General features: G+C 41.9%; 1 protein-coding gene across 2 annotated transcripts in view; it reads right to left on the bottom strand.

Moving 5' to 3' along the window:
• HELZ (helicase with zinc finger) overlaps nt 1-14,410 on the bottom strand; it is a 170,069-nt gene that overhangs the window by 58,650 nt on the left and 97,009 nt on the right. For both annotated transcript variants that reach the window (XM_066613958.1, XM_066613959.1), the window contains exons 18-19: nt 12,715-12,860; nt 5,588-5,735 (exon numbers count right to left, since the gene is read on the bottom strand). In XM_066613958.1, coding sequence (XP_066470055.1) covers nt 5,588-5,735; nt 12,715-12,860 — 294 coding nt within the window. The remainder of the gene's footprint in view (nt 1-5,587; nt 5,736-12,714; nt 12,861-14,410) is intronic.

Raw genomic sequence — 14,410 nt, 5'->3', positions numbered from 1 at the left:
TATAATCATGTGATCCATGAAGCAAAGACACATGATCCAACTCACCTGGACAGGAATTTAATGTTTGCCATGCTGACTTGTGAGTGTCGCTATTATAACATCCCATTGAAATTTATGTGAAACAGAAATGGCCAATTTACTCAGAAATTTGAGCTAGGAGAGTATTTTAACTGTGATTTTCGTGTTCAACAATCAAAAATCTATAAAGAATGTCTAACTTCGTTTTTGTATTTAAAAAAAGGTGCGATAAGAATAAATTGCACTAAGTACGAACAATTAATCATCACTGTAACTTGTGTATCTTTGAACCTACAGAAAAATGTGCTTAATGTTTTATTGCTTTTACTATTACTATATGACTTTTGTTAGCCACCGTGAAGCTTATTCAAAAAGCAGGAGATACATTTAGGAAACAAACAAACATTATTCAGTGAGTTCTGAGGTGGTAGACAAGAATATAGATAGTTAAATGTCACTGGAGCAGAGGCTGAACTAGAAATTGTAAAAGGGGTATGGGAGACACAGCTTTCTATTCCTCAGTTTTTATTAGATATTGTGTGCAAGTTTCCAAGTTGTAATCTATGCTCTTGAGTACTGGGAACATTTCTAAATGAAAACCAAGATTTTTTCCCATATTAAAAAATAAAACACTCCCGCACTGGTGTCAATTCAAAGCACTAACAGGGTGCTAACATTTCCATGTAACTCCCACAGAAGCAGTACTAGAGGCAGCTTCGTTCACATGATGAGCATGCATGGGCACTAACGCCCCTGCTAATTGAGGTAATGTGAACACTCTTACTTGTGGAGGAGTTCCATCTGCTCATTCAAACTCCCACACACATAAGGAACTTATAAATAGAATATCTTTCACATTAGAAAGAGATCCATTTCTCACAATTCCATCAAAATAAGGACAGGTTGTGCAGTATCTGCAGTGTATGGTAGATTGTACTCTATAGAAGATATGGATTTAGTACACACTCATATTTCTCCCTCTCATTTTTTCTTTTAGCAATTCATGTTTTGCTCATTTATACTCGTATCTTTCCCATCAAGACCTTCTGCTTGCTGAAGACCTGCACACAGACTGCCTTCTAACAATCAGAACAACCTGGATTCTCTTCTACTCTGCCCAACCAGTTTTCTTTAGGGGACTGTTAAAAATAATTTCTGCTGGCTTCAAATATTTAAATCAAGTTATTCTTCAAATCAGCAGGCTGAGAATTTGACAGATGTAGAGAAACATTTCGTGACCATTTAAAGGAGTTTTAATTATTAACCAATACATACTATAGCAACAGAGAAACAAAAATCTAGTATTTAATACCACGCTGGAATAAAAATTTGACTAAAGATTGGCAGTCTTTTACTAGAAATAAATTACTGAACAGGGAGGAAGATTACTGGCTGATGTAAAACTTACTTGTACATGAACCTATCCTGCTATACAGTACATCAGTTATTAATTTGCGACAGAGGAATACCTAAAGTAATTTTCAACACTATGAGCCATTAGCAGTTGAAATGTCCAAAAATTATATATAGAAAGAAATCTGGTATTGTAATTTGTGACTGTAAGCAACCCTGGGTGTCCTAAGTGGGGGGGTGGGTAGATATCAAACTTTTAAATAAATGGCCAACAACTAAAATTTTATACCTATATTTAGCATATACTGAGAGACATTTGATAATACAAAACACCAAGGTGTTTTAAGCAAGCCTTAGTGAGGAACAAAGACAAAGCAACAAATAATGGTACCACCAGCAGCAGTAAATGCCTCTGCAAGCTGCATGTGCTGCAGATTTCAGATACAAAATTTTACACTATCTATTCTAGAGATAGTGTGTCTACTCTGTTCTTCCTGGCCTATTTGCTATCAGACATAAGTTCTTGTGTATGTGCTCTCTCTCAAAAGATGCAGTTTGTGGGATACTGAATCCAAGACCACTGCAGATGCTGAATGGACCGCACAGGAGCTAGATGGCTCTTTTCCCAACTAACGGGGAACACCACCTCTCAGGGAGAGTTTGAGCTGCTGTAAGTCTAAGTGGGGGCAGGGGTAAGGCAGCACGATCCTCAGGGTCATGCTGCTGAGGGTGCAGAGGGAGCTTTCTCTAGCAAGCCTTACTTGCTGTCAGGTCTGGGGAGCTCCATGGGGGGCTCTACAGGGCTCCCCACAGCTTAAAAGAGTGAAAAAAATGTGATCGTGACCAACTTCCAGTTTCACATTCACAACCCGGAAGTGGTTCACAATCGCATTTTTCAATGTTTACAAGCTGCTGGGAGCCCCGAAGAGCCCCCCGGGGCTCCCCAGACCCCCCCCCAGACCCTGGCAGCAGGTAAGGCTTGCTAGGGAAAGCCCCCTCTGCACCTGCAGCAGTGCGATCCTGAGGATCGCATTGCTGTCTTTCCCCTGCCCCCACCTAGACTTACAACAGCCCCTGCCCTTTGAGGGTGCAGGGCCCAGTCTCTCAGGTTTGGGTGTCACAACGCCCCAGTTTGAAAACCACTGAATTAGATCAATTGCCTGTTTCAGTACAGTTTAATATGTCCAAAGAATATAGAATTTAATGGTAATTTACTTTGCCTCTCTCACTAACTCTTCAGAACCTGCTGAAAGACAGTAGCATCAATGTAGCTATATTCAACATTTATTTGTGGTTAAGAATGAAAGAAATTCAAAATGCCCAACAGGTAGCCTATAGTGAAAGTTTAAAGACTTTAAACATTAAATATTTTAGTCAAATATTCAATCTAGTATGAATTCCTTCTCTTGTGACTGTGGCAAAAAATGCTTGACCAATGAGTATAGGTGCTTGTTTAGGAGTTTTTGGCAAAAGTTTGACCTTAGAATCTTTAGGAGGGCAAGGCAAATCAACAGTGATATTGTACTCATTTTATAAAGAGGAAAAATGTTTGAAACTCTATGAAGTTCCCCTTGTCCTGCTTCAGAGTGCCTCAGAAACCCCATTGCAGACATCTCCTCTGGGTTAATCTCCAAGTTGCCCGTATCCTGACCCCTGATCTTTGAAGGACAGGGGTGTCAGTATCACTATCAGGAAGTAGCTGTCCCTTTAGTTTTTGGAGTAATAGGAAACAGTAAGCCAGAAATTGCCCCACAGAATGCTAAGCAATAAGATCGAAATCTCACCCCTGATTGTATCAAAGGTTAAAGATAGCCTAACTGGTTCCACCTTTGTTGTCTAAAAAGCAACAACAAATGGCAGCAACAAAGATTTGACACTCTGACAGGAAAATGAAAGCTGACAATCCTCAGGGAATGTAAAATAGTGGCCTGGAGGGACCACATGCCTCCAAGTGTGTTAAGAAAGCTGTTGCCAAAGCCAGAACAACATTGGAGGGGCAACCACTCATTCTTCACTCTGTGTTTTTAAGTGTCTGTGTTACAATTTCCAACACTATGAAGATGCCTCTCAGATCCGTGGAAAATAACAATTAAAGAATAAATAAAATATTTCCGTTTTAAAAAAAGAAGGTATCTGCTGCAGAAAAAAGCCTGCTTGGCTCTTGATGAAGCAATGATGACTGGAGGCTGAAAGAGGAGGCATGCACTCCTAGACATATTTTCAGCTTTATTCAAGTCTACAAGTCTACTTATTACATTGAGCTGTGGAAGCATGGCCCACATTTTTTTGGAGTGGCACTGGAGACAATCTAGCAAAACTTAAAAGATGCCTAAGATCTAAAACCATGTTTAACCTCTTCACATAGCTACTTCAACTTGGGAAAGCAATGGGATAGTGTCAGTCAGAAAATGAAAAATGTCTGCATTGGCATGCCAAAAATAAATCAATGACAAAATCTGCACATACTTTTAGTGCACACCATAGGTTGATACAGCTGATATTCAGTAACGTATGGCTTTTCTATGAAATAGTTATATTAGGAAGCACTTGCTTAGAGTCGGGTCATATTGATATCCATGTAAGGAGAGCAAGTGTGGTGAAGTGGTTAAAGTGTTGGACTGGGCCCAGGGAGACCTAAGCTTGAATCTTAGTCAGCCTTGAAAACTTGCTGAGTTGACCAGTTGTTCTCTCCTTAACCTACCATGGAGTAATCTACCTGACCCCAAAGAGTTGTTGTGAGGCTAAAAGGGGTGACCCATGTACACTACCTTAAGTACCTTGGAGAAAAGACAGGGTATAAATGCAAGTTTTTAGGTTAAAAGTATAGGAACAACAGACATTAAAAAAAATACCTTCTCATAAGAACATAAGAACAGCCCCACTGGATCAGACCATAGGCCCATCTAGTCCAGCTTCCTGTATCTCACAGCGGCCCACCAAATGCCCCAGGGAGCACACCAGATAACAAGAGACCTCATCCTGGTGCCCTCCCTTGCATCTGGCATTCTGACATAACCCATTTCTAAAATCAGGAGGTTGCACATACACATCATGGCTTGTACCCCGTAATGGATTTTTCCTCCAGAAACTTGTCCAATCCCCTTTTAAAGGCGTCTAGGGTAGACGCCAGCACCACATCCTGTGGCAAGGAGTTCCACAGACCGACCACACGCTGAGTAAAGAAATATTTTCTTTTGTCTGTCCTAACCCGCCCAACACTCAATTTTAGTGGATGTCCCCTGGTTCTGGTATTATGTGAGAGTGTAAAGAGCATCTCCCTATCCACTCTGTCCATTCCCTGCATAATTTTGTATGTCTCAATCATGTCCCCCCTCAGGCGTCTCTTTTCTAGGCTGAAGAGGCCCAAACGCCGTAGCCTTTCCTCATAAGGAAGGTGCCCCAGCCCCGTAATCATCTTAGTCGCTCTCTTTTGCACCTTTTCCATTTCCACTATGTCTTTTTTGAGATGCGGCGACCAGAACTGGACACAATACTCCAGGTGTGGCCTTACCATCGATTTGTACAACGGCATAGCTGTTTTGTTCTCAATACCCTTCCTAATGATCCCAAGCATAGAATTGGCCTTCTTCACTGCCGCCGCACATTGGGTCGACACTTTCATCGACCTGTCCACCACCACCCCAAGATCTCTCTCCTGATCTGTCACAGACAGCTCAGAACCCATCAGCCTATATCTAAAGTTTTGATTTTTTGCCCCAATGTGCATGACTTTACACTTACTGACATTGAAGCGCATCTGCCATTTTGCTGCCCATTCTGCCAGTCTGGAGAGATCCTTCTGGAGCTCCTCACAATCACTTCTGGTCTTCACCACTCGGAAAAGTTTGGTGTCATCTGCAAACTTAGCCACCTCACTGCTCAACCCTGTCTCCAGGTCATTTATGAAGAGGTTGAAAAGCACCGGTCCCAGGACAGATCCTTGGGGCACAACGCTTTTCACCTCTCTCCATTGTGAAAATTGCCCATTGACACCCACTCTCTGCTTCCTGGCCTCCAACCAGTTCTCAATCCATGAGAGGACCTGTCCTCTAATTCCCTGACTGTGGAGTTTTTTCAGTAGTCTTTGGTGAGGGACCGTGTCAAACGCCTTCTGAAAGTCCAGATATATAATGTCCACGGGTTCTCGAACAGATTAAATTATGAAGTATACTGAAAATGGTGATTTTTGAGAAAGTCATTAAAACAAAAGCGCTACCTCTGCATTGTTGTAAAAAGCTGTACTGTTTTTTTCTTGCACATCTTCTCCCCGTGCTGTGAAGAAAGTTAGAGGGTAGAAATCTTTGTGTGCTGGTTGTTTTCCACTTGCCATCAGTTTGCCCTCATAGAAAAGTTCAGATGTGTAACTGCAATGAAGTAAAACACAAAATAAAATATTGAATCTATGTGTTAACTTAAAACTCAATGCCAAAGAAAAGAATAAATAAAATGATGTTTACAGTGCAAAATATCTGGCAATCCTCGTTGGGATCATTGAGAAGGGGAGAAGAGAGGGGAAAAGGCACGTGTGAGGAGCAGCAAAAAGGATGAGGGTGCAGCAGTGGTAGCAGGCAAGGCCCACTCCTTAACTTGTTTTCTCCCCATCTCAACACACACAGTTATCCCAGAGAGAAAGGAAGATAACCTTTTCTTTCTTGCTTGCATCGCCCCTGCCCTGGCAGGGGGAGGGGGGGAACTGTTGCTAGGCAACAGCCTAGATATTTATGGAAGCAGAAGAAGAGCATGCAAAGCCATTGGTGGGCAACATCCTCATGTGTCTCCATGTCCCTTCCTTCCCATGGGAAGATCAGAGTAAGGGCAAGAATGTGAGATTCCTGCAAAACTAGCTGCTGCTTGGCACAGATTTTGTCAAATGTTATGGCCCAGATCAGTTCAACCTCAGTGATGCTACTGTATATAAATTATGATAAATATTCATGCAGTGAAAATTCTACTACTATTCACATTACAGTACTGAAAACACATTTTGAATATAGATAAGGGCAGAAGTTTCTAGACTGGTACTTCACAGTAGGGCTAAGAGACAAGAACCACTGGTGCCAGAATTTGTATTAAGGAATAATAAAATACTCAATCAAAAGGCGGCATGACATTTAAAATAAGAAAGGCAGGACAGAGGGTGAAGCATGCAATACATACACACTCTTTTTCAGCATTTAAATATAATAAATCTTGCTCAGAATTTTCTGAAGCTTTCCAGATTCTTCAAGTCACTTCAATAGGAAAATCAATTAACTGTCAGAGAGCCTCTTATGATCTTCAAGTGTGTTTTAAACTGAAAGTGTAGCTTTCCGCACAATTTTAAAGAGAATTATAGTTTAACTGAACCATTATTCCTCTAACATTTTAACTGCAAAATGAAGGTCTTTAAGCAAATGTTCAATTAGAGTTCATGGAAATGACAGTGATAATTTAAGTCTTCATTTCATCCACAAAACAAGAGCAGTTTCATTATGTATTTAACTGTCCAATATTTGCTGTAGAAAATGACAGCCTAAAAAAAATGGACCAAATGTAAATATTAAAATCTTTGCTAAATATGAGAAGAATTTAAACCTTAGCATTATTCTCCATGATTGCACTAATGTATTTTACCAAACTATGGCTAAGTACATTATACAAACAGCCATTAGCTTAGCAAGGTATAATACAACTATAAACAACTGACGTGCACTTTAATGAAATAATGTCGTAAGAACATAAGAACAGCCCCACTGGATCAGGCCATAGGCCCATCTAGTCCAGCTTCCTGTATCTCACAGCGGCCCACCAAATGCCCCAGGGAGCACACAAGGCAACAAGAGACCTGCATCCTGGTGCCCTCCCTTGCATCTGACATAGACCATTTCTAAAATCAGGAGGTTGCACATACACATCATGGCTTGTAACCCGTAATGGATTTTTCCTCCAGAAAGTTGTCTAATCCCCTTTTAAAGGCATCCAGGTCAGATGCCATCACCACATCCTGTGGCAAGGTGTTGCACAGACCAACCACACGCTGAGTAAAGAAATATTTTCTTATGTCTGTCCTAACTCTCCCAACACTCAATTATAGCAAACGTCCCCTGGTTCTGGTGTTATGTGAGAGTGTAAAGAACATCTCTCTATTCACTTGATCCTTCCCATGCATAATTCTGTATGTCTCAGTCATGTCCCCCCTCAGGCCTCTCTTTTCTAGGCTGAAGAGGCCCAAACGCCGTAGCCTTTCCTCATAAGGAACATTACTGGTGCCCCAGCCCAGTAATCACCTTAGTTGCTCTCTTTTGCACCTTTTCCATTTCCACTATGTCCTTTTTGAGATGCGGCAACCAGAACTGGACACAATACTCCAGGTGTGGCCTTACCATCGATTTGTACAACGGCATTATAATATTAGCCGTTTTGTTCTCAATACCATTCCTAATGATCCCAAGCATAGAATTGGCCTTCTTTACTGCCGCCGCACATTGGGTCGACACTTTCGTCGACCTGTCCACCACCACCCCAAGATCTCTCTCCTGATCTGTCACAGACAGCTCAGAACCCATTAGCCTATATCTAAAGTTTTGATTTTTTGCCCCAATGTGCATGACTTTACACTTAGTGACATTGAAGCACATCTGCCATTTTGCTGCCCATTCTGCCAGTTTGGAAAGATCCTTCTGGAGCTCCTCACAATCACTTCACCACTTGGAAAAGTTTGGTGTCATCTGCAAACTTAGCCACCTCACTGCTCAACCCTGTCTCCAGGTCACCCCTGTCTCCAGGTTGAAAAGCACCGGTCCCAGGACAGATCCTTGGGGCACACAGCTCTTAACCTCTCTCCACTGTGAAAATTGCCCATTGACACCCACTCTCTGTTTCCTGATCTTCAACCAGTTCTGAATCCATGAGAGGACCTGCCCTCTAACTCCCTGACTGTGGAGTTTTTTCAGTAGTTTTTCAGTAGTTTCAGAATGCCTTCTAAAAGTCCCGATATATAATGTCCACGGGTTCTCCCGCATCCACATGCCTGTTGACCTTTTCAAAGAATTCTAAAAGGTTTTTGAGGCAAGACATACCCTTACAGAAGCCATGCTGATTCTTTCTCAGCAAGGCTTGTTAGTCTATGTGTTTTGAGATTCTATCTTTGATTAGGCATTCCATCATCTTACCCGGTATAGATGTTAGGCTGACCAGCCTATAGTTTCCTGGGTCCCCCCTCTTTCCCTTTTTAAAGATTGGTATGACATTTGCTATCCTCCAATCTTCTGGCACCATGGCCATTTTGAGGGACAAGTTGCATATTTTAGTCAAGAGATCAGCAACTTCATTCTTCAATTCCTTAATAACTTTTGGGTGGATGCCATCAGGGCCCAGTGACTTATTGATCTTTAATTTATCAATGAGGTCTGAAACATCTTCTCTTTTAACCTCTGTCTGACTTAATTCCTTGGTCAGGAGGGGTCGTTCGGGCAGCGGTATCTGCCCGAGGTCTTCTGCCGTGAAGAAAGATGCAAAGAACTCATTTAATTTCTCTGCCATCTCTAAGTCTCCTTGTATCTCCCCTTTCCCTCCCTCACCATCCAGAGGGCCAATCGCGTCTCTGGCGGGTTTCCTGCTTCTAACATATTTGAAGCTTTTATTATTCCCCTTAGTGCTGCTGGCCATGTGTTCCTCATAGTCTCGCTTGGCCTCCCATATCACCTTCTTACATTTCTTTTGCCACAGTTTATGTTCCTTTTTATTCTCCTCATTAGGGCAAGACTTCCATTTACAGAAGGAAGCTTCCTTGCCTTTTATGGCCTGTGTAACTTGTCTCCTTAGCCAGGTGGGGACCCTCCTAGACTTAATTGAGACCATCTTCCTTTGTGGTATACACTGGGCCTTTATTACTGTTGTTTTAAGCAGCCTCCATGCACTCTGGAGAGATTGGACTCTTTTCACCTTCCCTTTCAACCTCCTTCTAACCAGCCTCCTCAGTTGAGGGAAGTCCACTTGTCGGAAGGCAAGGGTTTTTGTGAGAGATTTGCCAGGTATTCTTCCCCCAACGTGCATGTCGAAACGGATCGCAGCATGATCACTGTTCCCCAATGGCTCAGTAACATTGACATCTCTAACCAGGTCCTAAGTACCGCACAATATTAAATCCAGAGTCACCTGTCCTCTGGTGGACTCTATGACTAACTGCTCTAAGGCACAGTCATTTAGTATGTCAAGGAATCCGGTCTCCTTTTCGTGATCAGAACAAAAATTGACCCAGTCGATATGAGGATAATTGAAGTCCCCCATGATTACAACCCTGTCCCTCCTTTTCACCTCCCTAATCTGTTTCCTCATTTCAAGGTCCCCTTCTGGTTTCTGGTCTGGAGGACGATAGTACACCCCCAGTATTACATCGCTCCTCAGGCCTGGTCATTTAACCCACAGAGATTCTATGGTGGAGTTGGACCCACCTATAATCTCTACTTTGCTGGATTCTATCCCTTCCTTAACATAAATGGCCACCCCACCTCCAACACGTCCCTCCCTGTCCCTCCTGTAGAGAGGGACTTCAAAGAACAGGGGAAAAATGATATGCCTGAAATTTGGCCTACATACTATTGCTTATTGTGTCTGAACCAACACATAATTATTTATATTAGCAGTGCCTTTTCATGTTAATTATGCTTGCTAAATTAGTTAGAACAGCCTAAGTAACAAACATACCTTAAGATTCCATTTTATGTTTATTTTTTAAAAATTATTGTACTGATGATCCAAAGCAGAATAGGTTCTAAGGCAGTATTACTTAAATCTCTTGCTTGGCACAGTTCCACATACGTTAATGGCAATAGTCTAGAAAAAGAATTTTGACGGCTACAGCTTTATGGTATAGCTCCAGAATATGAACTAGCAATGTACAATTTTTGTGTAAGGATATCAAGAACTACACTGAATCCCTAGAATCAAAAACTTCAAAAGCTGAATCCTACTTTGTGGTGCAGATTAATTATACATCTGTTTAATGAAAGTGTCAAGATCTGGATTTTCATTTCCAGAAAGAATTGTAGAAAGCTACTCATTGAACTCTGGAAGCAATGCCTTATGAGGAATGGTTAAAAAAAGCTGGCATATCTGGCCTGAAGAAGAGAAGATGTGATAGCTGTCTTCAAGAATCAGGGGGGGAGGTGTCACACAGAAGAAGGGGAAGACTTCTCTCAGTGGTTTCTAAGGGCAGGATTAGAACTAATGGGTTAAAACTACAGGGAAGTAGATTTAGGCTAGACATGAGAAAAAATTTCAAAATTGTAAAGATTGTTTGGGACAGTCTGTCTCAAGATGGGCTCTCCCACACTGGAGGGTTTCAAGAAGCAACTGAATGGCACCTGTCAAGGATGCTGTAGTAGCTGCTTGCACTGAGGAGGAGGTTGAATTAGATGACCTCGAAGATCCCTTCCAATGGTAATATTCTGTGATTCTAATTTATTCCAATATAGACATCTCTTAATCTTCAAGACCGTTCCCTATAAGCTTACTGTTCCACCACCTGTGTTACTGTTCCACCACCACCTTTTCTTCTCTGTGGAAGAAAAAGAGAAATATGTCCTGCCTTAAGGCTGGCCTTCACTCCCAACCACCCTTACCAGATTCCTTGCTCCTCAATAATCTTACAGATCACTCCTAGCCATTGGCAGAAGTGTGAGGATGCCAGCAGAAGTTATGGTCTGCTGGTGAGCACAACAAGGCCACCAGTATTATGACTGGTGGCTGCGTGCAGAAGCCAGTGGAAAGGCCACTGGTGCAGGCAAGTGGTGGGAGGAACAGGGTGTTGCTGTGTATGGAGATGGAAGGGGTGAGAGGGAGGAGTATCTGGTGGCAATGGTGCACACCAGATCTTATCTCCTGTTTTGCAAACCTCCCTGCCTCTTTTCCATTCTTGGACATACAGATTGAGTCTCCTTATTTGCGAGGGTTCCATTCCCAGAACTCATGTGGATTGCAAAAATTGAACTAAAGCAAATTCATTTAAAAAACAATGTCTCTTGGCTCAGCGATTTAAAAACAGTCTTGCTGACCTCTGTAATGCACACAGAGGCAATCAGTCTCTCTCCAGGCACTAATGGAAGAGGTGATAATGACTTGCATTCTTCCACATGCTCAGGGGGAAGGGAGGGTTCTAAGTGCCTGGAGAGAGAATGATTGATGGATTGTCAGCCGGCTGCCCTCTCTTACATTAACAGAAGTTATTGTTAAAGGACTGTTTTAAAGGGCCCTTCTCATCCTACTGAGATAGAAAAATCCATGGATAATTAGGTTAAACCTGTAATCGCTTACATGACTGTCTCTCTACTACAGTAAGAAAAGTAGTTTTTTTAAACTGTGATTTTAAAAGGGATGCATTTCTCCCCTTCTCCAGAGATCAGCACATTCCTTCTTATTTGCAGTGGCCATTCATGCTGAATCAAACCAGTGTATAAAAAATATGTGTATAACGAGGTTGGACCTGTTTGTCATCAAAATAGGTGATGTATGTCCAAGAAGGCCCATTGGAGGCCCCGGAGACGATGAAAAAGTAAAAATTATTTTTACTTGCCTTCCCTTTATTTGCCCTTGGGTTGTCACCCCACCATAAAATGTAAGGTGCAGCCTTCTGGCACAGTTGTGCTAGCAGCGGTGAGCAGCTGTGTATACCACCCTGAGCTCTTTGAAGGAAGGGCGGTATAAAAATGTGAAAAATAAATAAAATAAAATAAATAGTATTGGGCTATAAAAGTTGCAAACCTCAGTGAGTATTCTGTACCCTAAGAACTGCCTACCTTGAACTGCCTTCATTTTACTTAATTTCCTGGCTTTAACCATAGGAATTGGACTTTGGTTTTGTCCTTGGCCCAATAGCTACAGTTGAGAGATCCTAAGCCCACTTGGTTCTGTAAGTAATACAAGTTTGCAAGCAAATTTGAGTGGTCCCCTACCATGCATATTCTGTGAGTCCCTTTACAATCATTCTGCAAAGATGTAACACCATTCAAGATGAGTTAAAAAATTTTGAAATTCTTTGATCAGGTTTCTCAAGAGTAGGAGTAGAAAAATGAGTGCAAGGAACCAGCAAAACTAACATTAAAAATGAGAGGTGTCAGTCAGAACACCAAAGAAGCCTTTGTCTGAAATGTTGGTATTAGGAGCATCTGTTAAGCCTCAGAACAGAAGAATTTTCTGATTACCCAACTTTCAACATATAAAAACATAGCAAATAGAAGTTTTAGGTGACTACTCATTTCAACAAGATTTGAGAGTGTAATGCCAATGATTCTTTTTTTAATGTTTCTTTTAGGCACTTGCACCAGTTAAGCAAATGTGTGATACAGTGAAAAAGTTCACACCTACTTGATGATAGCTTCATGGGAGCGATAGTTCTCACACAGCAAGATCCTGCATGGAAATTCTGTAGGGTAGTGTTCATAGAGGCGATCAAGTAGTGAGACATGAAGATTTCTCTCTCTGGCAAATTCACTGTAGACAAAAGGACTAAGCTGTAAAAGACAAAAACCCCGAGAAAATGTCATTTATTTGGTTACGTTTGCTAGCCTCTCCAACCCAACAGTTCTATAACTGAAGTATGACCTCTGTGCAGAACAATATCTCATGCTCTGTTGTAAAATATCAGAAAACCTAATGGAAAATCCATAGACATTAAATGTCTCAATATAAAGTTAAAAAAAATAGAACACACTTTATTCTTAGCTCCCTGTGCCTACAGGCAGCAAAATGACATGACTATCTGTGTGTGAAGTTCCTGTGGTTCTAAAGTACAAAACAATGAAGTAATATGTCACGTCAATGAATATGTCAAAATGAAGTAATATGGTTTTCATTCTTCTCTATTGGGAGATGAAGAGGACAATGTCCTGCTCCAGTCGCACAGTGAAAACCTGTGCCCTTGTATTTCACTACTGCATGTTTCAGTATGAGCAATAGTCATTCAGTACTGTAGATGTACTTAAAGAAAGAAATGAAGATACCTCAGTCCTCCTTTTCTTGACAACCTTTATAGCCCTCACCCCAACCAATGTCCACTATTTCCCCTAACTTCCCGTTTTTCTTCACTCGGATTGACTTCTTCCCCTTTGGCTTAGGGGTTAAGCATCTATTGGAACTGAGGTTAAAAAAGACAGGAGCGCAAGCTCACAACTAGACTTGTCTTTGATATTATTATGGTTCTTTCATATGGCCCTTTAGCAGAACACAAGCCAAGGCACAACCCATAGTTTTAGCTGCACAGCTTTCGACTCTGAGTTTAACATGTAGTCTTTTTTTATTCAATGGTATGATCCTAATGACCCCATCCAGGGTATTTGGAAGGCCTTCCTTTTCCTAGCTGTTCCTGCCTTTTAGGTGGCCTTTAGTGGGAGCTGCTTGAGTATTTCAATGCGCTATACTCACAATCTATCTGTAGCATGAAGCTCTACTGCACTCCATTGCATTTATACCTCTGAGGTTTACAGGCCTCAGTAATGCTGTTTGGCACTTGCCACACTTCAGCTGTGCACCTCTTAAAAAGAAAGGGACTGCTCACTTAGAAGAGAAGAAGGCTGGGAGTTGCCATCCCTCTCCACTGTGTCTGACCTCAAAGTTCAGCCTTTGTGCTACTGAATCAAATGCTGGGCCTCTATACAGCTCTTTAGCACTTCTAATAATCCAATAGTGCACCAAATAAATGGAAGGGAGAGCTGCTTATTCGGGGGGGTGCCGTTCTCTATTCTGATCACGTGTGAACTGCCAGGCCTCATAGTACTATTCGGCATTTAGTACATCCTTTGCCTTATAAAGGGACTAAAGAGCTGCCTGTTCAGGAGAGGAAAGAAGCCAATACCTGCAATCCCACTGCATTATGGGGGGGGGGGACCCATATCTGCGGATCCTGTACTCTGGATCGGGTCTGGCCCTCCCAGTGCGCACCTGCTCTGGAGGCAAAGGGAGCCCTGGAGAGCTTCCCCAGACCTCCTAATACCTTATAAAGCATTAAAAGTGTCACTTCCGGTTTCTCAGTGAAACCTGAAGTTGTGTTTTTTCCCTTTAGAGC

Source organism: Tiliqua scincoides, chromosome 2, assembly GCF_035046505.1.
Source record: "Tiliqua scincoides isolate rTilSci1 chromosome 2, rTilSci1.hap2, whole genome shotgun sequence".
Lineage (NCBI taxonomy): Eukaryota > Metazoa > Chordata > Lepidosauria > Squamata > Scincidae > Tiliqua > Tiliqua scincoides.
This window is presented reverse-complemented; position numbering and strand designations above follow the sequence as displayed.